Source organism: Heterocephalus glaber, unplaced genomic scaffold (genome assembly GCF_053883595.1).
Source record: "Heterocephalus glaber isolate CG9 unplaced genomic scaffold, H.glaber_assembly_v1.0 deba00001444, whole genome shotgun sequence".
Taxonomy (NCBI): Eukaryota; Metazoa; Chordata; class Mammalia; order Rodentia; family Bathyergidae; genus Heterocephalus; species Heterocephalus glaber.
Window position 1 is genome coordinate 11876611 of NW_028258297.1, and position 23466 is coordinate 11900076.

The 23466-nt window shown below is 37.2% G+C and overlaps 1 protein-coding gene across 50 annotated transcripts in view; it reads left to right on the plus strand.

The window, feature by feature from the left end:
• Rbfox2 (RNA binding fox-1 homolog 2) overlaps positions 1–23466 on the plus strand; it is a 262069-nt gene that overhangs the window by 160298 nt on the left and 78305 nt on the right. Inside the window, exon 1 of one of the 50 annotated variants that reach the window (XM_004845715.4) lies at positions 6611–7199. The exons of 45 other annotated variants lie outside the window; for them this stretch is intronic. In XM_004845715.4, the coding sequence (XP_004845772.1) occupies positions 7173–7199 (27 nt within the window). In that variant the 5' untranslated portion in view covers positions 6611–7172. Of the gene's footprint in view, positions 1–6610; positions 7200–8315; positions 8680–9907; positions 10489–23466 lie in introns of those variants that run through there. 4 more of the 50 variants (XM_087213970.1, XM_087213974.1, XM_087213972.1 and 1 more) reach the window with 4 other exon arrangements.

Consider the following 23466-nt stretch of genomic DNA (forward strand, 5'->3'; position numbering starts at 1 on the left):
GGGTTCTTAAGTTATTGGAGTATAACGAAGTGTGCTGATTTGGGGATTTAGGACAGCCAAGGACAGCTTATGGATGTTAGGCTTTGGGAAGATTGAGAAACAGAAAATTACATATCTGAAAGGTATTGTTGAGGTATGTATGCTTGAGTGTATAGAATGCTGGAAAATGAATTAACTCAAAGGCTATCCAGTTCTTTATGGGAAAATATATATTCCATCTCATTCTGAATTAGTTCATTGTATGGCAAGTGAGATTTGAAAAGCTAACAAATGTCAGTTACTATGCTAGGCACATGAATACAGCAATAAACAAGCCAACAAAATCTTTCAGTAATTTAATTATAGAGGTGTGGCACATTTCAGATTAGAGAAACAGTACACTTTAGTTTTCATAGGTTAATCATGTATTATTTTCTTAAAAATTCAGTTATTGATACATTTATTTACATCCCATCCCTTTTAATACTTGTCTGAGAACCTTTTACTTAATTTTTCACAGAATACAGAAAATACATACATAATTTCGCTTGTATAAATGACTCTAATTGTCTAGGGTTTGGGATGTCTTATAAATATTAGAAGTATGTATTATATCTTATAGAGATGAGAGTAAGTTACCCAAAGCCATATAATAATTTCTGAAGTAATACTTTATTTCCTGGCCTTATTTTTTGAGATAGGGTTTCACTATGTGGTTCAGATTAACCTTTTACTCACTATGTAGCCCAGGCTGGCCTTGAACTCACGTTGATCCTCCTATCTCAGCCTCCCAAGTGCTGGGATTACAGGCATGTACCACCATGCCCAGTGTTATCACTGTCTTGGTATATATTATTTGTGGTATTGTTCTGAAGATTGGATTTTAGAGGGCAAGAAATAAAATATGAGAATTAAAAAAAATAAATATACAAGATTTACCCCTCTCCCACCCATTTTAATAGTTTCTCTATATAACTAAACTGCCTAAACTAGAAAAAAGAAGCAAAGGTATAAAGTTAGGTCAAATTTGCCTTCATTTGCATTAAAGGGAAGGTTGAGCCAAAGGATATTAAAGTAGTGTTGTATTAGAGATGCTGAGGGAAAAGTATTTAATATCTGTTGGGGTAAATCATTACTTACACTTAGGGTTATTTTGTGGGGGTGTGCTGTGAAGAGCTTTTTTATTATTGCAGGAAATGCTGCGCCCTTAACGTTGCTTTTTACTTGAGTGTCAGAGGTAGCCTGGGAAAGCATGAGCAAGCCCTGCTTCTAGGTAGGAACTGTTGGATCTGCTTTCACAGCATTACTGGTATGTGGGTGGAAGGTAAGGAAGTTGAGTCATTACTATAAAATTGTGAAGAGTAAGGACATATAATACTGTGAGGTGTCTTTTTTAATTAGTGGGTATTATTCTGTCTAGTATCTGAACTATTCTAATAAAGTTGAAAGTGAAGTCTTTTTCCAATCTTTGTACACCTTCTTTTACTCTTCACCTTTCCAGAAGATACTGAAATAAATGATACTTTTTTTTTTTGGTGCCCGTGATCGAATTCCGGTCTTTGCACTTCCACAGCAGGCGGCAAAACCACTGAGCTAAATCCCCGGCCCCATAAATCGATAAATTTGAAGATATTTCCAAGCACACGCTCAAAAGAAATAATGCTTTTAATATTTAATAGAAATAGTATTTTAATAACTACAAAGATAACGCTTCATTATGTACCCATGTATGCCTAAATAATAGCTAAAGATAGAAATCAAGACATTATTGTTTGATCTCAACATTTTTTTTTCATTTACAGTGCATTCAAGAACTAGGTTAAAAACTACAGTATGGCCAGGCCCAGTGGTGCCTGCCTGTAATCCCAGCTACTCAGGAAGCTGAGGCAGAAGGATGGCAAGTTCAGGGCCAGTCTAGGCAACTTGGCAAGAACCTGTCTCAAAATGAAAAATAAAAAAGGCTGGGCGTGTAGCTTAGTGACAGAGTGTTCCTGGATTCAATTCTCAGTACTCCCCCCTGCCCCAACAAAAAACAAAAAACACTCTTCTGGGATATGATGTAAAACATGATTTCTGCCCTTAGACCGCTAGTCAGAATTCGAGGAAATAAGGGCTCCATTTATGTCCCATGGATTAGGTGCTAAAGTAAAGTTTACTTTTTTGTTGTTGTTGTTACTTGGTATAGAACTCAGGACCTTGCGCTTTCAAGGGAGGCAAAGCTCCACTGAGTTAAATTCCCGGCAGGTGCTAAAGTAAAGTATGCACATGATTAAGAAGTACACCTAGCACAGGTATAGGAGCAGGGTTTTCTGGATCCCTGAAGTAAATCTTGAAGGGTGGATTAGCCAAACAGAAGGCCATATTCAAGGGAGTAAGAACAGAAACATGGTGATGTTGAGGAATTAACATCAGTTAGTTCATTGTGGCAGGAGCAGGGAAAAGGAGTGGTGGGAGGTGAGTAGTGACTCGACAGGTATTCTGGAGCCAGATTATGTTTTAATTTTGTGTTTAAGAATCAGTATTTTTCCTGGCCAGGGATTTGGCTCAGTGGTTTCACCGCCTGCTGTGCAAGCGCAAGGACCCAAGTTCGATCCCAGGTACCAAAAAAAAAGAATCAGTATTTTTCCTGGCTGTTAGAGTATGAGAAATGGTAGAGGATATTATTCAGCAAAGTGACATAATGAGATTTACATTTCAAAAGATCACTCTGACAGTAATGATATCTTGGATAGGAAGAGTGGTAGACTGGAGATAGAGACAAGTAGGACCTAGATACAGAATAAAAAGGTCAGATTGAATTTGTGGTGATAGAGGTAGAAAGAAAGAGCAGATGGAAAGAAATCAAAAGGCTTGCTTCAGATTTGGTGTGGTGTTGAATATGAGGAGCCTGTCACATTTGAGTTTCAGAGTTTTGCAGCTTGCTGGCTTCAGTGCTTTGGGCATGATAGTTACCGTCACCTAGCTTAGTTCCCTCATCCCAAAAAGGAGATGAAAATATTTCATAATTGTCATGAAAATGAAATGAGCTATGTAGTTGCCTAATCAGAAGACATCTCAGAGTGAATTCTCAAGAAGTGGTAGCTGTTATGAAGTTTAACCATTCACCTGGAAAACAGACATCATAGAATGAATGGCAGAATCTAAGCTTCACATATATAGGGGCTTTAATATCTCTTGCCCAGCACTGTTTTTCCCTGGTGCCCAGGGTCATACTTGGAACATAATAGTTGTTAAATGAATTGATTCAGTTTTGAGAATTTAATCTAGTTTTGGACTCTTAAATTTGTAGTTTTAAAAAATGGAGTTGATCATTATTTGGCAGTTGGATGTTGTGTTTTGCAGCTTGGGAAAGATACAGGCTGGAAGTATAAATGTGGGGCCATCAGGGTGAATAGGGGGTAACTGAAATGACAGAATGAGTTAGAACATCTAAAGCAAGGGTGGTTGGTAACATCACCTTTGAGGTTTGGGCCCTTTTGAGAATCTAATGAGTACTGTGGGTCTTCTTTGTAGAGAAAGGCACGTAAGAAAAATTTCCATTAGTATGCCTATGTGAGGACATGCACCTGGTGAAGAACTTATGGTTTTCAGTAAGAAGAAGTCTAAGAACGGCATCTCAAGGGACAGCAGCATTCACAGACTGGCAGTGGAAGAATAAGAGAAGGGCATGAGCAGGGAGAAAGAGAAACCAGGAAAGACTGGTATTATTTGATGCTGAGTTAAGTTTCCCAAAGAAAAGAATGCACAGATAAGTCAAAGAAGATAAAAAATGTTCTTTGAGCTTGGCTCTCATTTGGAAGTTATTTGGTGACTTCAGTAAGAGAAATTTCATTTGAATAGTATGGAGGAAAGGAAGCTGGGGGTTCTGGAGAGTACATGAAACATTGAGAAACAATCAAGGAATTGAGACAAGTGGAACTACCTTTCCCCTTTGTTTTATTGAGCAGATACTTCTTGAGTACCTACCATGTCCCAAGCATACTGCTGAAAACTGGGGGTTGACCCACAAAGGTAGACATGGTTTCTCTTAGCTGACAATTGTAGTTTGCCTACCCACATCCCCAGCCAACTCTCACTTGTCGGTCCCCCCCCCCCCCCCGCTCCACGTGGATGGAGAGAAAGGGAGAGAGAAAAGGAAGGGAGGGAGGTAGTAAGCAAGCAGGGAAGGAGGGAAGGAGGGAAGGAAATGCCCTAAAATGCTGAAATGACTTCTTTATACATTACTGGGCATATCCAGCCACTAGGGGACTCCAGTTATTTTGCTGAGTCAGACCCAGGCTGTTCAGTTGCACTTTTCTTTTCTCTTGGGCCCTCTCTTGCCAGCCTTTTAAAGTCAGAGACACACTTTAGAGTTTCATTGTCCAGTGCTCACTATGATTTTATTATTTGGTGAGTTTATAAAAATTATTTGATATTTTTATTTTTAGCGCATACCATCTTTTTCTTGTGGTAGTGAATTTTTAAGGCTATCATTTGTGTTGTACAATATTGGTCTTAAGGGTAGAAGTTCAGCATGAATCCTGAGGCTCAAGGAAACCCTTATCCTAGTGCTAGACTTGTGCATGTGGAAATCCTTCATTTGAGGCCCAGTGTCTTCTCATGATACCTGGAGGCTGTAATCACAGCATAAAGGTAGCTGTGGCCTTTCTAAGGGTTGGAATGGGAGGCCTGAGGGAGAGGCTATCTTCTTGGTGCTTGAGGTTTTTGCCAAGAGAGGTATAATGGACTAGTGGATTCAGAAAATAGTGTGCAGTGATTTGTAGGTTTAGCTCATTCATTAGAACTGAAAACACAATTATCCCATACATATGATTTATATTTTTTTCAAAAGCACACTGCTGTCAGTGAAACTCACCTATTCTCTTCCTGCTTACTCACTTTGTCTTTTTTTGTTTGTTTGTTTGTTTTTTGGTTATACTGGGAATCGAACTCAGGACCTTGTGCTTGCCAGGCAGGTCCGGCACCACTGAGCTACATCCCTGGCCCACTTTGTCTTTAAAAATCTTTTTGACTACATTTTATCTCCTTCTAGTTGGTCTTTCAGTTGCACATTCTGAGAGCACTAAATGTTCTGTCTCCCAGAGTATTTCTAAAAATATTAAATAAGAACAGACCTAGTACCGATCTATTCATTTTCTTGTAATTTTTTTCTAATATGTGAAGATGCCATTCTTTTTTACATATTTTTATATGTAATGGATTATCTGATACCTGTTAAATGCTGAATAGCATGTGACAAAGGTATTCAGAAACTAGCTAAGGTTGTACCAATTTCTCCCAGCTCTATAGATGGTTTTATAGTTCTTGTGTTCTTTTTGGAATTGTTAAAATGATTATTTAGGGGAGAATGTGATGTTGCATTGGCAAAGTACCAACCAGTAGTATTATGCAGTGAATTTTAAAGAGCCTGGTTCTGCATTGTGCCAAACAGTCCTCAGAGAGAGCAAAAAATTATGTGTTCTCATTGTGGTTACCGGTTTTAAATTTTGATTCCTTTATTTGTTTCTAAAATAAAAAGCTTAAGTTTGGAATTAATCTATTTGACTGTTTGGTAGTCTATTAGAGATATTAACATAAATTTAGCAGAACTAAAGTATGTTGTCCTTTAGGATGGGATCCTATCAGAATACCAAAAAAATTAGGAAATTTAATTTTTATGAGACAAACAGCAAAAATCATATTCATGTAATTTTGAGTGTTTAATATGCAGAGTCAGGAGATTATGGAATTTATATTTAGAAATTAAAGACTTTCCTAATATTACTAGCAGTGGGCAGAATTTAGACCAAGACTTGTATACTGAATGTCATCTTTGATTTTTTTTCATTATATGATTGTAATGAGAAAACCTTAAAGAAGCTTTTGCGTTCAATAAATATTCTCCTAAACCTTCTGTATTTATAGCACTCTATAGTAACAGTTACTAATTACAATGATGACACAGATGCCAGTGTGTCAAAAATAAAAGAAAGGTTTTTTTTTTCCTTTTTACTAGAAACTGAAACACAGAAGTCTGGGAAATACAAAGGGTGAATTTCTTGTTAACCAAAATTTTAAAACCAAATTGGAAGCTTTAAGCAGTCAAATTTGTGAACATTTTTAGTTTCTTAAGGGGTCATATTTATAGATACATGTTAGAATCGCCAGGTGTTTTTTTTTTTTTTTTAAGATAGTCTGTGTTACACAGACCTGCTGCAGCCCCCCCGAGTAGCGGGAAGTGTAGCTGTGAGCTACCTTGGTGTCTCTAGAACCCTCAAGTTTGTTACAGTAAGGAAAAATAAGCATTTAAATGACCTCCTTCCTCTCTTTTAGCCCTTTACCCTTATTAGGCTTATTTGCTCTTCCCTGGGCATGCAAATTTTTACATGTTTCTGTTCCTTGAAAACCTTCCTGTCAGTTATCATTGAGTAGCTTGTCAATTTATTATTTTTTTCATTAAATCAAATGTGTCTATAAACTGCATATTAGTAGTTTTTGTTTGTTTTGGTTTGGTTTTTTGGTGGTGGGAATTAAACCCAGGGACTTAGGCATGCTACCCAAGCACTCCATCACTGAGCCACATCCTCAGCTCATCCTCAGCTGGTAAAAATTTTAAAAAATTTTTCTTTGGTTATCAGATGTTCGACAGTAATCTCTTAAATCTGTATTAACTTCAGTAAGTTGTGATGAACGCTTCCAGTGCAGTATCATTAATGCCATCATCGTATCCTTAAAATATGCCAGCACATGACGCCTTCCCTTCCCTCACTCTCCTCCTCCTTCCCCTACACACACAGACAAACACGCACACGCGTGCGCAAAGCTAAGCAAAGCACAGGCCAAACTGCCATTCTGTAGCAGGCCTGCTTCTGGAGTTGGGAGCTGTCAGCCTGCTGGGAGAGGTGGGGGGAGGAGGAAGAGGTGGGGCTCTGCTCTGATTAATTACCTTAGGCATTCAGGGGTGGGGCTTCCTTCAGCCATCTGCCTGAGATATGGGAGGGAGCTGGAGAAAGGAGGGGGAGAGACTGCCAGAGAGGAAGAGAAAAGAAAGGAAGAAACACTAGAAAGAAAAGAAAGGAAAACGATATAAAGGGAGGTCTATTACCCACCCTTAAATAGCTAGCTTGGGGGGGAGGGGGGGTGGAAAAGAAAGCCACGGAGGTGCGCCCCAGCACCGCTGCTTTGAAGGGTTTATCATCTGTTCCATTTTGTTTATGGAGAAAAAGAAAATGGTAACTCAGGTAAGATTTGTGCGTTCTCGGCATGTTTGTTTTCTCCTTTCTGGGATCTAAGTAAAGGTTTGTGAGTGGAGTATAGCAAGCAGAGTTTTAATTATTATTATCTCCTTAGAAAAAACTAGCTTTATTGTTATCAGTTGGAAAGTGTTGGTACAGACCACAGTGTGTTGTGTATCCAATCCCATATCCTTTTTTCTCCTCCTCCCTCTCAGCTCCATAGCAGATTCCTGTTTCCTGTTCTGTGCAGCTGTAGCCCAGGAAAGACCCTGTGGGGATTTGTCTACCTCTTTGTCTTGGTTCTGAGAAGAGGGAGGGAGGGAGAGACTGCAGAGGTAGAAGAGATTCTTGTAGATTGCCAAAAACAAGGGAGGGGGAGTGACTTCCTTTTGAGAATTGCAGAAGAATTTGTGTTATAGGGAAATCTGATTCCTGCTTCACTTTGCTTTCTCAGGATTGGCTGTGGAATTGCAATTTTGCTGCCTTTACTCTAAACTGCTTATTTAAAATGTAGGTTCGGAAAGAGTTTCATTTCCATGACTTTGTTAATGGCAAAGAATATTTTTAGTAGGAACTCAGACACACATCCAGGTGTGGCATAGGCAGGCAGAATTTGCCCTGACAGGAGAACAAATCTGAATGTGTAAATGACAATCACTCGGCTTTAAAAGACGTTCAAAGGAGAGGGAGGAGGAAATGGAAGATGTAGCTCTCCTCTCTTCTCTCTGCTTCACGATTTTGCCAGCCAGTGTCTCCTCTGCAGTTTAGCAAGTCATTCCTGACAAATGGGAAGGTGAATGCTCTTCCACAGGCTCCCCACCCCAAGCTATTTTTCTTGTTCTCACCATTCTATATAGTCCTCTCCCCCTTTTTCCTGTATGTATAGATTGGGAGGGAATCACAAGGCTGTAATTTATCAATGAGAAATAATTCACATTTTGGAAAACTCAAACCCTTTAGTCTCAGACATAAGATCAATTTCACTCTAGGTTTTAATGTTCAGTAGGGAAATTTCATCACTGGACAGTGCTTTCCTTTTAAGGAGATGGGTCATCCCCCCCCCCCCCCCCTCTCTCTTCTTTCCTTTCCAAGTCACCACTGGAGGGCGAGAAAGTGAGCTAGCTAGCAGGAAAGAGGCATGCTTCTTCTAGGAGCTGGAATCTTATTCTGTTAAATGTTATATAATGCCCTGCAGTGCAGTTTGGAAGGAAGGAAACCTGTAGGGGGATTACCCATCATAACTCAGAGGAAAGAGAAGTTTCAAAGGATATATGCTTCCAAAGTGATTTTTTTTCTCCCATCAGATCTGAGTTTGGAGATTATCAAGAAGCCTCTCTTTTTGGAAAGTGGAAAGACCTTTGAGATATTTTTCTTCTACTTTTTTTTTTTTTTTGAGAAAACCTATTTCTAGATTCTCTTCGTTGCTTGGGAGATAATACTTGTTTAACCTTCCAGTTCTCATTGCGTTAACCGGCAATATTAGAGGGTAATGGCTCTCTTCTTTCTCAGCTGTTACTGAAGGCTTTTCAGTGACTTCACTTTTCATTATGTATTTTTAGGTCACTGAAAGCATTATCTAAACTAGGAATTTTTTTATCATATAGTTTTCCACGGCCTCTCAGAATATTTCCCTCTAATTTCTAGAGGATTTTGTAGGTATGTGTGAGCACAAATTAGATTGTAGATGCTCATGCACACTTAATACGGTGGTCTTAAATCATCAGTATTTAAGGAAACTGTAATTTTAGAAATAAAGTTTAAGAAATAAATGGGAAATGGAAAGAGTGTTTTTTTGGGTAGTTGAGAATTATGATAGATTTAAATTATTATGTTTTCTCAGGATATGCTGAATGCTGAAGGAAAGAAGTAGCATATTTTTGCTCATTCTGAATTTATATAACAGGAAAAGATAGAATGTGAAATTTGAGAATTTTTAGTTATTCCAGTATGGGGAGGGGTATACACTGTCTGTGTTAATGTAATAATGTACATAGTTGTTAGTGATCTAGAATACAAAATCAAAGGAAATAGTCGTTGAGCCCAAATATGCTTTTGTTTCAATTTTCTTTTGTGTGTGTGTGTGTGTGTGTGTGTGTGTGTGTGTGTGTTTGGTTCTTTTGAACCGAACACCTGATCCCAGCACTTCATAATGATCTGTTTCATAAGCTTTTTCAGTATAAACTGTCTATACTGGTTAGGGATGGGCTGTCACAGTTAAATGGTTTGCTATAGTATTTAGTGTCTTGACTAGTGTACTACAAGAGAGAAAGAGATATCTTTTCACTAGTTTGCTATCTCGGTTCTGTGCATCTTCACGTCGTGTGCTTCTTACCACTAAGTTGGTGGAAGAAGGGCTTTCAGTGGGTGACATTTTTATCATATATTACTAGATCTATGTCAGACTTTTCCCAGTGTGTGCTTTTTTATATTATGTTTGTTTTTGTTTGATATGGCCATTTTTGGTTTTAGGAAACAACTCTGTCACTTATAATAAGTCAAATTGCTTTTCTTTAATACATGGCAATTTAGTGACAAAATTCTAATACAATGAACAGATATGCTCATGTGACATTTTTAAGAATAAATTTATTTGTTCTTCATGTACTGTAGGAGCTTTTTGTTATAGGAGCTTTTCAGGGAGGTCCCTCTTAATTTGATTTACGTGTTAAAAAATTATTGCAGCTTCTGACATCTATGAAAATAAGGTAGAGTCAAAAGAAAAGAGAAATCATTCTGGTATTAAGTATGAAATTAGAAAAAGTTGCAGATGACCTCACCTCTAATTAGTAATAAAGAATGTTTAGCCAGATTCAGACTCAGTTATACTGTTTATTGTTGAGAGAAAAATTACATTAGACAGAGAGGAAAAGATTTTACAGTATGGATGTGAAAGCAAATTTTTGTACTCTACTATGGCCTAAGGCTGCCAGCGTCGGTGGAACACAAAGCCCTTCCTTTTTTGGACAGCTCGGTGCTTTGCTGGCATTTTCTTCAAAATCTGTTTTCCATCTGAACCGAAAAGAGGGAAGGTGTTAAGAATAAGGGGGGCTGGAAAAGGGGTTGCTGTTTCTTTAAATAGTGCCCTGAGTCCATGTGGCAGCAGGCCGCTCTGGAGTGTATTCTTTTGTAATGAATCACCGGTTCCATTGTCTGCTATCTCCCCTCTTTGTAGCTAGAAGGCTGAAGTCTTTCACCTGAGTTGCTGCCAGTTTGCTCTTCTGTTCTTGGGTGGTTGGGAGAAGAGAAGAGGGAGGAGAGTATTTTATGCTTTAACTAAGGACAGTTAACAGAGCAGGTATGTTTGCTTTGTTTCATTTTCTCCTGACCTTTATTGCTTTTTTGTGTTTTTTTGAAATGAGTTGGAGTAGGGAAGCTCTTCAGTGATTTTTGCTAAGCATATCCCATTTTCTGTGAATTCTGGAAGTCCTCCGATTATTTAGTCTCCATTTTGTGGCCTTGCTCTAAAGTGATTCCATTTGCCTGCCTGCCAGTCTTGCTCCTCATCCTACCCTCCATCCACAGAGCTGAGCCCTCACTGTTTGTTTTGGCACCCTTTCTACTTTCTATGGGTTGTGCAGGATTCTGGGGAAGTTGGGGGAAAGGAGGGATTGTGGGTTGGAGACTAAATTTACGTTCCTTTACAATGAACAAAAACAACAAAAAAGAGCCTGACTTTTCCAAGTGATTTGGTTTCTATCTGAATTCTTCTATACTGCTCCATATCTTCAGTTATAACCATTTCTTTGCCAAAGCCAAGACTGGCTCTTGAAAAGTGTCACCATTTTAAACATTGCTTAGCTTTCCTGAAGATACCTGGAATTCCATCAACAGGGCTGTGATTAAATGTGAGTAGTTTGATTCATTAAATGGTTTTTTATCTTAAGTCACTCCCCACACTTCTTTTTCTTTGTTCTTTTCCTCTATTATTTTTTCTTTATCTTTCTGCTTGGTTTTGGAATAAAGACTAGGTAAGTTTAGTGCTTAATAACCTGATACAGAAGTTTGTATTACTACAGAAGACATTCCTCATCCTTCTCAGTGACTGACATTCCTGGTTTGGTTCTTCCATGAAAAATCCATGGCTCACATCTATACAGACGGCCATTTGGGAACAGATTCATTTCTCCTTTGACTTTTGGTTCATGAAATGCTCAGATTTTAATTTCTCATTATGTAATGCCTTGCCTTAGGTTATTTTGTGGACACTTACTTGTGACATTCAAACATCATCACTAGGAGTCAATCATACTGATGATACAGGTCCCTGTACCCATCCAGTCTCCTTCCAACCCAGATCTGACAGTATTGGTGTCCCAAATATTTCTTTGTGGAGTCTTAATTCTTCACTGTCCTTTCCTCCTAACATTCCAGAACTACTGTCAAAGCTTCTGTATTTCTTTGCCACATGTTGTATATGAACTCCACCAAGCACAGAATGCTCCCTTGTAGGAATTGTTTTGCTTGTTGGATTGTAGTGCCTTTGTTATTGGGCTTCAATGTACAGCCTCCTTTAGGCAGTCAGAATGCTACAGTCTACCATTATGATGTATTGTTTCCATTTTCCAGACTTAAATGTTCTTCTGTTTCTATCAGAATGATAAAATTGAGGAAACCTTGAAATCAAATAATTCTGTAGAAGTCCTTCCCTGAGTGACTCACTTTAAATGCTAGTCCAGTTTTGTCAGTCTTGTGATAAAGCCCTACAATTGTTTCCCTTCCGACTCAAAAGTAAAATCCTATGTTCTGACAGGGTCTCTAAGGCCCTGCATGATCGGGAACCTTGCAATACCCAACATCATATCTTGTCACCCGCGTCTTTCCCCATTTCACTCCCGTGGCACTGGATCCTTTGCTGTTCCCTTAACACACCTTGTATCTTCCTGCTCAGATGAGGCCTTTCCTATTATTTTCCTCTGTGTTGCTTCTCAAGGGAGAGCCTTCCATTATTAACTTGTCTGCACTAGCATTCCCCATGTCCCCCATCCTTATTTTTATTCACTTGTCATTGATTTTAGTGCTTATCATTACCTGTTATATGTTTATTTGCTTGTCTGTCTCTCCCCCTTATTACAACCTCCAGTACGATATAAACTGTGTGAGTTCAGGGATCTTGTCAGTAGTAGTCTAGTATTCCTAGTCTTTAGAAGAATATCTGGCACATAGTCATAATCATAATAGCTAATCCATATGCGCTTATGATACATTAATATCAGATACTGTTGTCAGCACTTTACCTACATCAGTTCATTGAATCCTATCGGTGCCAGGATTTAAGCCAAAGGAGTTTGTCTCCAGCACCCCTTTATTAACCACCACTAATAATGAGTGTCATTGAAATAACTTGTTTTTGTATACCTGCTTTGCACTAATTTTACATACATACCACATTTACAAATGTTACAGTTATATTCATATCATATATCACTTGCCAGTCACCTTTTGAGGTAGTCTTTTGCCCAAGACTTTGGGATTTTAGAGGTCAAGCAACCTGGTGACTCTGGGTATAAACACACATAAATTCCAAACCTGAGATCAGTTTCATTCCAAAGTCACACACATGTCTTTTACTATACTACCAGCTTCCTAGGTAGTTTCTCATAATTAGTTCCATTGTTGGCCACTAAAAAGTAGTAGGTGTGGTGGCACATGCCTGTAATTCCAGCTACTAGGGAAGTTGAGGCAAGAGGATTGCAGATTTGAGGACAGCCTGGCAACTTGGTGAGACCCTATCTCAAAGTAGATTTTAAAAGGGAAAGGAAGTGGGATATAACTCAGTGGTGGAGCACTTGCCTAGCATGTGTGAGCCCTGGGTTCTGTCCCTGGTACCCTTTTCCTTATGATGAAGTGAAATCTGGTTTTATTGTTGCCTTCTTATTCTTCCTACTTCTGTCATCTGGAGTCACATAGAATGGTTTAATCTCTTATACATAAAAGCCAAATATTTGACCATATTGCTGAATGCTCCCTTTAATTTTCTGTTGTCTTTGTTCATTTTTCCTACTTTCTTATATTTGCTACATTTTTTCTACTTGAATTATTCTTTTTTTTTTTTTGGTACCAGGGATAGAACTCAGGACCTTGTGCTTATGAGGCAAGTGTGTGCCCCTGAGCTAAATCCCCAGCCCTGAATTATTCTTTATATATTTGAAAGCATAGTTTCCAGAATCGTACAGTCCTGGGCCAATTGAATTAATTTGTAAGAACAATTTATCATCTATGTTTAATTGCTAAGTGAAAATATCAACTATGAGCATTAAGAATTATCCTTACTGTGTTTTTTTCTCATGTTATTAAAATACAAATACATATGTAAACATTAAGTAAGCTTTAATTCTAGCTATATTATTTTCTACTTTAGCACAGAAAATCTTGTACACAGAAAATCATGGTAAAAAAGAAAAAAACCTACAAATGTAAACCACAAGGTATCAATCCTAAATTTGAAAACTTTGACCGAAACTTCCATAGGACCCAGTGCTGCAGTAGGAAAACTAGGATTCTAATTGACGAATTGCTGTCTATTACGTTTTGTTTTTGATAACATGTTTGACTTTATTCAGTTTTTATGACTTATTGATCATGTAATATTGTCAGCAATTTATAACTTCAAAAATTGAAGGACATTATCTTTAGCTCTTAAAGCATGTTCTCAGTTAACTGGCAAAAATGGTTATACTCATTGAGATTTTCATTTTTTAAATTGTTAGAAATAATGTTTTGAAGATTCCAGTTGATTTGACAGACATGTTAAAAATCATCAACAGCACACTTGATCACTTTCCTTGCGATACTGAAATTATATTTTTTAAAAGTGTTGAAAAACCCATATTAGGAATCACAGGGCCTTTTAGATCAGTAACAAAAATAAAATATGGCCTTGTTTTCAATTTAAAAATAGAAATGAAGGGCCAGGGATTTAGCTCAGTGGTTCTGCCGCCTGCTTCGCAAGCGCGAGAACCTGAGTTCGATCCCCGGTACCAAAAAAAAAAAAAAAAAAGAAATGAAAGACAAGCATTTAAATTAAGCCCTTGAAAAAACATTCTGATTTGATAATATTTATTAGAAAACAAATGCCACAGGAAAAAAATTGTTTAGTTTACTTTGGCAAATTATTTTTGTCATGCTTCTTGAATTTCTTTTCAAAGGGCTCTCAGTTTCAGAATAGTAGAATAACATTATATATTTAACCACTCAGGAAATAGATACAGTAGATTGTATTAACAAAAGGAAATGTGGTTTTTAAAAGTTGTAACTTGAAATCATATAATTGCAGATACTAACTTCATTCAGAATTACAGGGTTAAATTCTACAACCATGTTCTGATATTTCCTTTTTAAAGGAATATTTATGGAGAAAATATGGTAATGGACTAGTGAGTATTTTTATGAAATTGTACTTTTATGTTCATGAATTGTATAACCATATTCTTTTACCTGATGATATTCTTTTACCTGATGATATTCTTTTACCTGGTGATGATTACTTATAAATTTTGATGACAAACTGAGACTTACTTAAAGGAGATTGACTTTGAGAGACTCTTCTTTTCTGTAAAGGGCCAGATAGTTAATGTTTGTGGCCTTGTGGGTCAGGCTGTCTCTGTTACAGCACTGCTGCCACAGCTCTGAAAAAGTTACTGACAGTCCACTGTACTGACAAGTGAGTATGGCTGTGCTCTAGTGAAACTTTTTACACAGTACTGTGGGTCAAATCTGAGGGCAATTTACCACTAAACTACATCCCAGCCCACTTATCTATCTATCTATCTATCTGTCTGTCTATCTATCTATCTATCTATCTATCTATCTATCTATCTATCTATTTAAGACCATCTCATTCACTTCCCCAGGTTGGCCTTGAACTTGCTGTCTGCCTGCCTCAGCCTTCTGAGCACCTGTGGTTATAGGTATTCTGTCTCCAGTAAAACTTTTATTATGGACAATGAAATTTGAGTTTTATGCAATTCCTGTGTGTCACCAAATATTCCTTTGCAACCCCCCCCCCCAACTATTTAAGAATGTAGAAGAGCCATGTGTAGCTTCAAGGTTATACAAAAGTAGGTGATGGGCCGGGGATTTAGCTCAGTGGTCCCACCGCCTGCCCTGCAAGCGCAAGGACCTGAGTTTGATCCCTGGTACCCGCCCCACCAAAAAAAAAAAAAGTAGGTGATGGATGGGCTTTGGACCACAAACCATTGCTGACCCCTGAGGATTACAGGGTTCCACTACTTTTTTTAGCACAGGTGAGATTTGATAATAAGGACATAGTTTTGAGCAGTTTTAATAATTCCTGTTAAAATGAAACCCCTGATTTATACTTTTTCTTGCCAGAAAATATGAAGACTTCTCTTTAGTTCCTTCTCCATCTGCCCTACCCCAAATCTGTACTACTTCCAGCTTCCAAAATATGTCATATTTTATCTTTTTATTTTTCATATATTCTTTTTCACATATTGCTACTTTGAGCCAGAATGCCTTTTTCTCTCACCATTATTTTCTTGCCCTTAAAGAATGTGCTTGGACTTCATCTACTTTAGAAAACTTGCCTTGTCTCATCTTTGTACTTTATTAGCCTTCTGTGTATGTTGTTCTTTAAGCCTGTTTTAATATATGTCTGTAATTGGAGTATGTGTGTCTGTTTTTTCCCATAAGATTGTTCACACTGTCAGGGTTGAGATTAAGCTACCAGTGTTTATTACCATACCTGGTTCAATTTTAGTATCCACCAAATATATCCTGAATGAATTAATGAATTCACTGACTAGACCCTCTTTTAAAATAAAAAACTAGAGTTAATTGTATAACCACTCATATTCTAATCTCATTATTTAACTAAGTTAATACTTAAATAAATATTAATATATTTTGGAAAATGAATGCTTTACTTGGCTGGAAAATATGATGTTTGGGAATAAGCAGCAATTTGAGGAATACAGAAAACGTAGAGATATTTTTATATAAGGCTGCATATAACCAGAAAATATCACAAAAGTAACAGGCATAGAAGGTCTGGCTTCCTAAGAAGAGCATGACAAAGGGGAAAGATATATCAATGCAACTTTAGTGATTGCCAACCCATGGAAAATATACAAATGTGCTATCTTGAATACAACCACCTCTCTCTCTCTCCTTTTCCTTCCACTCAAGATGGCTAAGAGTTAGATTCTTTGCTAATTTTGGGGGGAAAAAAAAGCTAACCCAGACCATAACTATTCCATGTCATTTTCAAGGCTTCTTGTACATTGTTTTGTAGTTGTTGTTTGTCCTCTTTCTTTTCTGTATAGTTTATGTTGTGGGGCCATCAAATGTACTAATCTTTCCTTCTCCTGTATCTAATCAGCCATTGATCCAATCAAGTGTGGTTTTTGAAATCTCCGACATATAGTTTTTCATCTCTGGAATTTAGGTGAATCTTTTTTAGTATACCTCTCATGTCTCTTAACATGCTAATTTTTTATTTTCACCTCTTGAACATACGGAATGCAGATGTTTTAGTGTCCTTGTCTGCTAACCTATCATATGTTTTAATTCTGGATCAGTTACAATTGATGTATTTTTCCTCAACATTATGGGTTGTATTTTCCTGCTTCTTTGCATGCTTAGTAAATTTTTCATTGAATTCCAGACATTGTGAGTTTTACCTTATTGCATACTAGATAATTTTTCAAATCTTATAAATGTACTTGAGCTTTATTATAGCACAGATAAACTTTTTAGAAATAGCTTGATCGTTTTAGGTTTTATTTTTAAGCTTTGTTAGACAGGACTAGAGCTGCAGTTTAGTGACTGGTTCCTTTTTCCTTACTACTGAGACATGAGTCCTTTAGTATTTTTAACTGCGACTCCTTAAAGGATTGAGTTTTCCACTTTGGCTGTGGTACTGTTTCCTCCATTCTTTTTCAGGTGACTCTTTCTCCAGTTTCAGGTAGTTCTATACATACACATGAGGCAGTCAGTACTCAGGTGAGTACTTACAGGGGCTCCTCTGTGATCTTTATTCTCGCAGTGCACCTTTCTCTTCTCCGGTACATTGTGCAGGGAGCTCCAACAGTCTTAGCTTCCCCATACTCCTCATTCTGTCTCTCACTTGATGAAGACCACCAGCATCTGCCTGCACACCCTCTCCTGTGCCACACTTTATCCAGGACGTTGTAAAGCTCACCTTGCTTATTCTGTCTCTGAGATCACTGCCTTTTCTTACCTATTGTACAATGTCTTAATTTTCATGTATTTTATTGTTTTTAAGTTGTTTGAGGTGACGAGATAAATTTGGTTCTTGTTACTCCATCTTGATTGGAAACAGAAGAGAGACTATTTTCAAATGAAAATAAAGCAGCATCTCACTAAATATATTCAGTTTATGAATGAAAATTAATTGAATAGTAATTTCAAGGACTATAGGGGAAGAACACATAGGATGAATAAATATATAAGGTAGAATATGATAAATTGTATGAATATGATGTCAATAAAGTGCTATTAGAAGATTATATGAGAGTTAATTTGTGAAATTTGGCAGAGGTGGAAAGGGTGAGGGGAAAGACTACATGTGTTCTTTTGTGTGTGTTTGGATGAATTATGCAATATATTATCTAAATCTCGAATCAGAATTTTTTAGTGTTGAGTGGTTTTGTGGTAGTTTAGTTTTAGAGTCTAGGGCTGATATAATTAAAGATAAAATGATTAATTAACAGAAATATATGGATAAAAACACAGGAAAAATAGCTTCACGTTTTTGTAGTTCAGTGTGCTTTCTGTTCTATTGTGAAAAAGAGAAAGATCCTTTTTTCTTACATTTTACCTGTAGTTGCAATCCTAGCAAAATAAAGAAGCCCCAGAGTACCATGTTTGCCTAAATGGCGCAAAGATAGGGGCACTTTGAACTATGAAGATGATGATCACTGCTCCAGACATTTAAGGGACGTTAGAAACCCTAACAAGCAGTGTTTAGACTCTCTGTCATGACCACCTAGATGATATTGTGGTTATCTAGAAATTTTAGTGAGAAGGCACTGCAGAACTAAAGAATGTACATGGCACTGCTTAGAGCTTGCTTACTTTCACTTACAATGTTGCCTGGCTGTTGTTTGCCAACATTAGCAACAGTGACCAGAAGTCCACCTAAGAATAGACTTTGAAGTTTTCTCTCTTGAGGAAACAGACATTTTTGAGAAACAAGGAATATGTGTTTTGTTTAATTTCACGTGGCCTATGTTTTAGATTAGTATTCAGTAAGAATAACGTGATCTTCCCATACATATGTATTGTGACTGTTTATGGGAAAAAGAACGTGGAAAACTTTAGGATTATAACTCAGCTATTAACACTTGTTATTGTTTCTTACTTCACAATAACACTTGTTATTGTTTCTTGCTTCACAATAATTTTTATTTCTATGGCCTTTCATTCTTTTTTCTAAACACAGAAGCAAAGACTTTTTATACATCGTCTCAATTCTCATAGCTGCTCCATTAGGTATTGATTCCTCTTTCCATTTTACAAATGAAAAATTTTAGTCATTGAAACATTGATTTGTTCACAGTCTCATGGATAGTACATGGTAAAGTCTGGATTTTAACCTGTATTTATCTTCTGAAGTTTATGCTATTTCATCCTTCCCATAATAGGATTACATCAGTATATTATTATAAAGAATGCAGCCTTTGATATTTATTTAATTTTTTCTTTACATAAGCTCTGCTTTCCTGCACTAAATCTCTATGAGCCATCTTTGGCCAAAACTTTGAGAAATGTCTGCTAAGTTTTTGAGAACCTCAGATTCCTCCAGGATAAGTAGGAAGTTGATCAATTTGACTCTTAGACACACAATTGTGGTTTCCTGAAATTTTATCCTAGCACAGTTTTTATAAGTTGTTGGCATAGTATGTCATGTGGAGAGCATTTGTATAGGGCCAGAGAGAAACCCAAAGTATTGCCATCCCTTGATATATTCAAAGGCTTCTCAAATATGCAAATGCTTAAGTCCCTTATATAAAGTGATGTACTGTATTTGCATATAACCTATCCAAGCCTCTTTATATACTTTCAGCCATCTCTAGATTACTTATAATACTCAACATACTGTAGAAATGGTATGTAAGTAGTTGTTTTGTTGTACAGAGAATATTGATAAGGAAAAGGTCTATACATCTTTAGTACAAAAATTTTTTCCCACATATTTTCAATCCATACTTGGTTGAATCCATGGATGTAGAACCTATGAATACAGAGAGCTGACTTTATTGGCTGAGCAATAAAGCCTTTTTTGAGCAAGGGATTAGAGCCCTTTTTTGGGGCAAGGGATCAAAACTAATGACATTTTATTGACACTTTTATAGAAGAAAATAATTTTGCATGGTTATATACCTAATGTTTCTTCTCTTTTTCAAAAGTACATCCTATCTTGTATATGTCTCCTTTTATCACAGAATCATAAATTATTAGATCTAAAGTGAGTTTTACTTTATAAATCAGGATATAGATCCAGAAAGAAGTTGAGTTGTTCAAAGTCATATAGCAAGGCAGTGACAGAACTGGAGCTAGGATTCATTTTTCCATAGTTTGTCTTTTGTTCCTTCTACTGTCCCTGTAGGAAGTTCAGACCTTTAACAAAGATGTTTAATCTGTAGAAGCTAAAACATCAGGTCCTTATGATTCTCATTCCTGAAAGGAAAAAAATCTTAATCTGAGTAAAAAGTTAAACTCAAGTTATCTCAGGGTGCCATTCTTTGCTGAAGAGTTATTCTTGAATGAAACTGGATAGAATAGCTGATACGATGAGGAGGAGGAGGAGGATGATGATGATGATGAGCTTCTAGATGTAGAAAATTGTAAGTAGGGAGAAGAAATAGATCTGTCCTTTGTTATTGTTGTTTTGTATGCTTGGAGATTGAAGGGGGTCTTTTGAGCTTTGACTTTCATAGGAAATGTGAAATGAAATCTACAAATATTTTCATTAGTGAGCAACTTTAACACTTTAAAGTTTCTTTGATTTGTTTTTGACGGGTTGTTTTTTTCTTTTGTTTGTTTGTTTTTCTGCTATTAGTGGCTGGTTAGAGATTCCATTAGCTTGTATTTTACATGCCACTGAATATCTCTGCATGCCATTGAATATCTTCTCTTACTCTGAGATAGCCTTCCTGTTCAGTAATAATAGACTATGTATGATAGTTTTTTGATGACTTATTCTAACATGAAGCTCTTCTTTCTTCCCTAGGGTTGTCTCATTGTGAGAAGGATTAAGTATTGCAATAGCTGATTTGTATTTCATTGCCATTCCTGACTGAAGATTCAGAGCCCATGCATGCTCTATTAATCCATTTGTTAGAGATACAAGAGATAATGGGAATTGTTTTCCTCCCTTTAGAGTGCATTCTAATTTTGGCCACTATTGCATTCATGAAGGAGGGAGATGGAGAGTTAGGCTTTCTATCTGGTAAATACCTGATTTTTCTTTTATTTTGTTTCCGGAGAGTAGTTTGAACCTTGGGAATCTTTTATGTGTTTCAAGATGTAGAATAACATTTAACACATACTGCTGGGGCGCTTTTAGATGGCACCTAGACTATGACTTGCAGCATATATTTTGTTCTGGTACTTCTTTGAGTTGCTTTGCTCTCTGTAACCTAAATGTGTCTAATTTATTAAAGCATAAGTACAAGGTCTGTTTCAAAAATTATAGCAAACCATTTTCATTTGCCTTTTAATATTCTCAAATTTGCTTTTAACAAGTCTCATCATTGTAAAATGTTTATTTTAAAAAAACAGAAGTTTCATAGATAATTAACCTTCCCCAAATTTATAATGGAACCTGGAATATTTAGAGTTTATTTATGGTTGAAATTTTCCTTTGCAGAAAATAAATCATGACTGCTGGGTCAAGATGACAGATACTTTCATTTGCATCTCATCTCTTGTATGACTGTGGTGAAATAACAATATAAAGTGTAGAAAGAAATAAATCAGTAATAGCAAACAGAAAAGGGTTGAAGAGTTGCCAATAAATGAGAGTTAAACAAATTTTTGGAGAAGCCAAAGCCAACAGGGATCAATTGATGGGTGAAACAGAGGATGAGCTAAAGCCTAGCAGAGTCTGCTAGAGGTATGGAAGCCATCATACCCAGCAGAAGCCCTGAAGAACAAAAGTGGACAAAAGTGAAAAAGGAAGAGGTTGTGTGTTTATGACATGATAATTACTGCCTAGCCTTGCTATAGACTTCCCAGCCCTTTCCTAGCCCCTGCTGTGTTGCACGAGAAAAGAAAAACAAAACACCATGATGCTTGTCCCCAGAGTTGATCAAAATACTTGGGGAAATTTAAATTCTTTTTGTTTTAGATATTTAAAGGATGAAGGAGGAGGATATTCCATACTTTCCTAGCAGTTTACACAAAAGGGAAGCCTGTTAGTGCCATGCTTTTCTCCATCACACAGTGATAGCCCTGTTTGAATTTTAGTAGCAGGGAGAGACCTAATCAGAAAACAGATTAGCCAAGGAAACCCATACCAGCTAACCAAATTCTTTTGTGGGAGTCACTGGAGCATGAAGATTATTAGAAGTTTGAGGGGAACTTTCATCATGAAAGAGCCCAGAGGAAACAAAAAGAAAACCCAGTGTGTGGAGAAACTGATAATCCTGGGAAGAGAAGAGAACTTAAAGGAAACTAAACTGCTGTGCAAAGTTCCAAAAGTCCTAGGTGCATAAGGAAAAAAGGTTCACTTACTGATTGTAAAAGAGTGTTAGAAATTAAGAACATGATTTCAAAAGAAAAGAGCAGTAGGCTAGCAAAGCAGAATTGGACATACTTCCCCAAGTGTAGACTACTTTCCCCAAAACAGAAAGTAGAGGAGACAGAAGTGATGTCCTTAGTTCATCCGTGTTCTCTAGAAAGCTGAGCCTGAGACAGAAGTTTACCTGCAGATGCTTTATTGGGGAGTAAAATCACAGGAAAGCAGGAGAGAAAGAAAAGCAAACCAAGGGGGAAAGGCTGGCCCAAGCTCTGTGGTTGGTATTGCTTATTGTTTGGTTTTGCTAGACATCTCTAGGGAAAACTAGGGTTTCTTGGGGCAGCCCCTATCAGAAGAGAGTGTGAAGGGCTGTTTTATAGTCCAGTTTCTTCCATCTCCTATTCCTCTTCCTGTCAGTCCAAATCAGCACACAGCTAACTCACAGGTCTCTCCCTTTAGTGACCTCAGGAGTGAGGTGTCAGTCATATGCTCTGCACAGATCTATACTGAGCTCTGTGTTGCCTAAGGCTGGAATTGCCAGGTAAGTCACTAACCTTAATGCAACCAGTGGCCCTGGGCCCTCTGCCTCTTAAGCACCTATTAAAAGAGGGTCATTCTACAGAGGACTAATAGAGGGAAGGCTAGGACTCTGCTGCTTTTTATCATAAACTCATCTGTATCTATTTAATTTGCTATCATGTGCATTTATAAGTTTGATCAAAGTAAAATTGAAAAAGAAAAAATGAATTACCAAACACATACCCTAGAAGTAACTATCAGATTTCAAGATACCTTTGAAAGATAAAATCTAATCCGTTTATATCAGAATAATCTTATTGGGCTGCTACTTTCTTTTTTTTCTACCCATTCTTGCCTGACTCTACCCTTGGTATGCTGGAATTAAACTCCTGGGGTCATCTAGCTGTCTCTGGTGTCTGTTGCAGGTTCTGCTGATTCTACCTTTGCATCATCTTGATGATGCAAGGTCATGTGGCCCTTTATCCTCTCCTTTGTTATCATTCATGGTCTTATTATAAGGCCCTTCAAAGTTTGCAGCATCCTTCTAACTGATCTCCTTGTCTTTCCTTCCTCTTGCCACCTGTGTTTCCCCAGGCTGGGCTTTACTCTCTTCCTATACTCCTATGTCAGTTTGGTTATTTCATTTTAAAAAGTAACAGAAGCCTGTAGTTATTTATATAGACCACTAGATTATAACATACTTTTAAAAAATTTCTTTAACGGGACTTTATTGAGAGCCCTTAAGCAGACACTGGGGATAGAAGATAAATTGACATGGACAACTATCTGCCCTCAAAGAGTCCATGTTCTGTAAAAAACAACAAGTAGGTAAACAGATAGTTGTAATGCAGTGTAAGTGCTGTAACAGAGTTAGGTATTAGGTTTTTGGGGAGGTGGGTAAAAGAAAGGAATTACTTTTTTCTCTTATTTGGGTGAATCAGAAACCTCTAGAGTTACTTGAACTACATATTAAAAATTGTGTACGGGCCAGGGATTTAGCTCAGTGATGCTGCCATCTGCCTTGCAAAT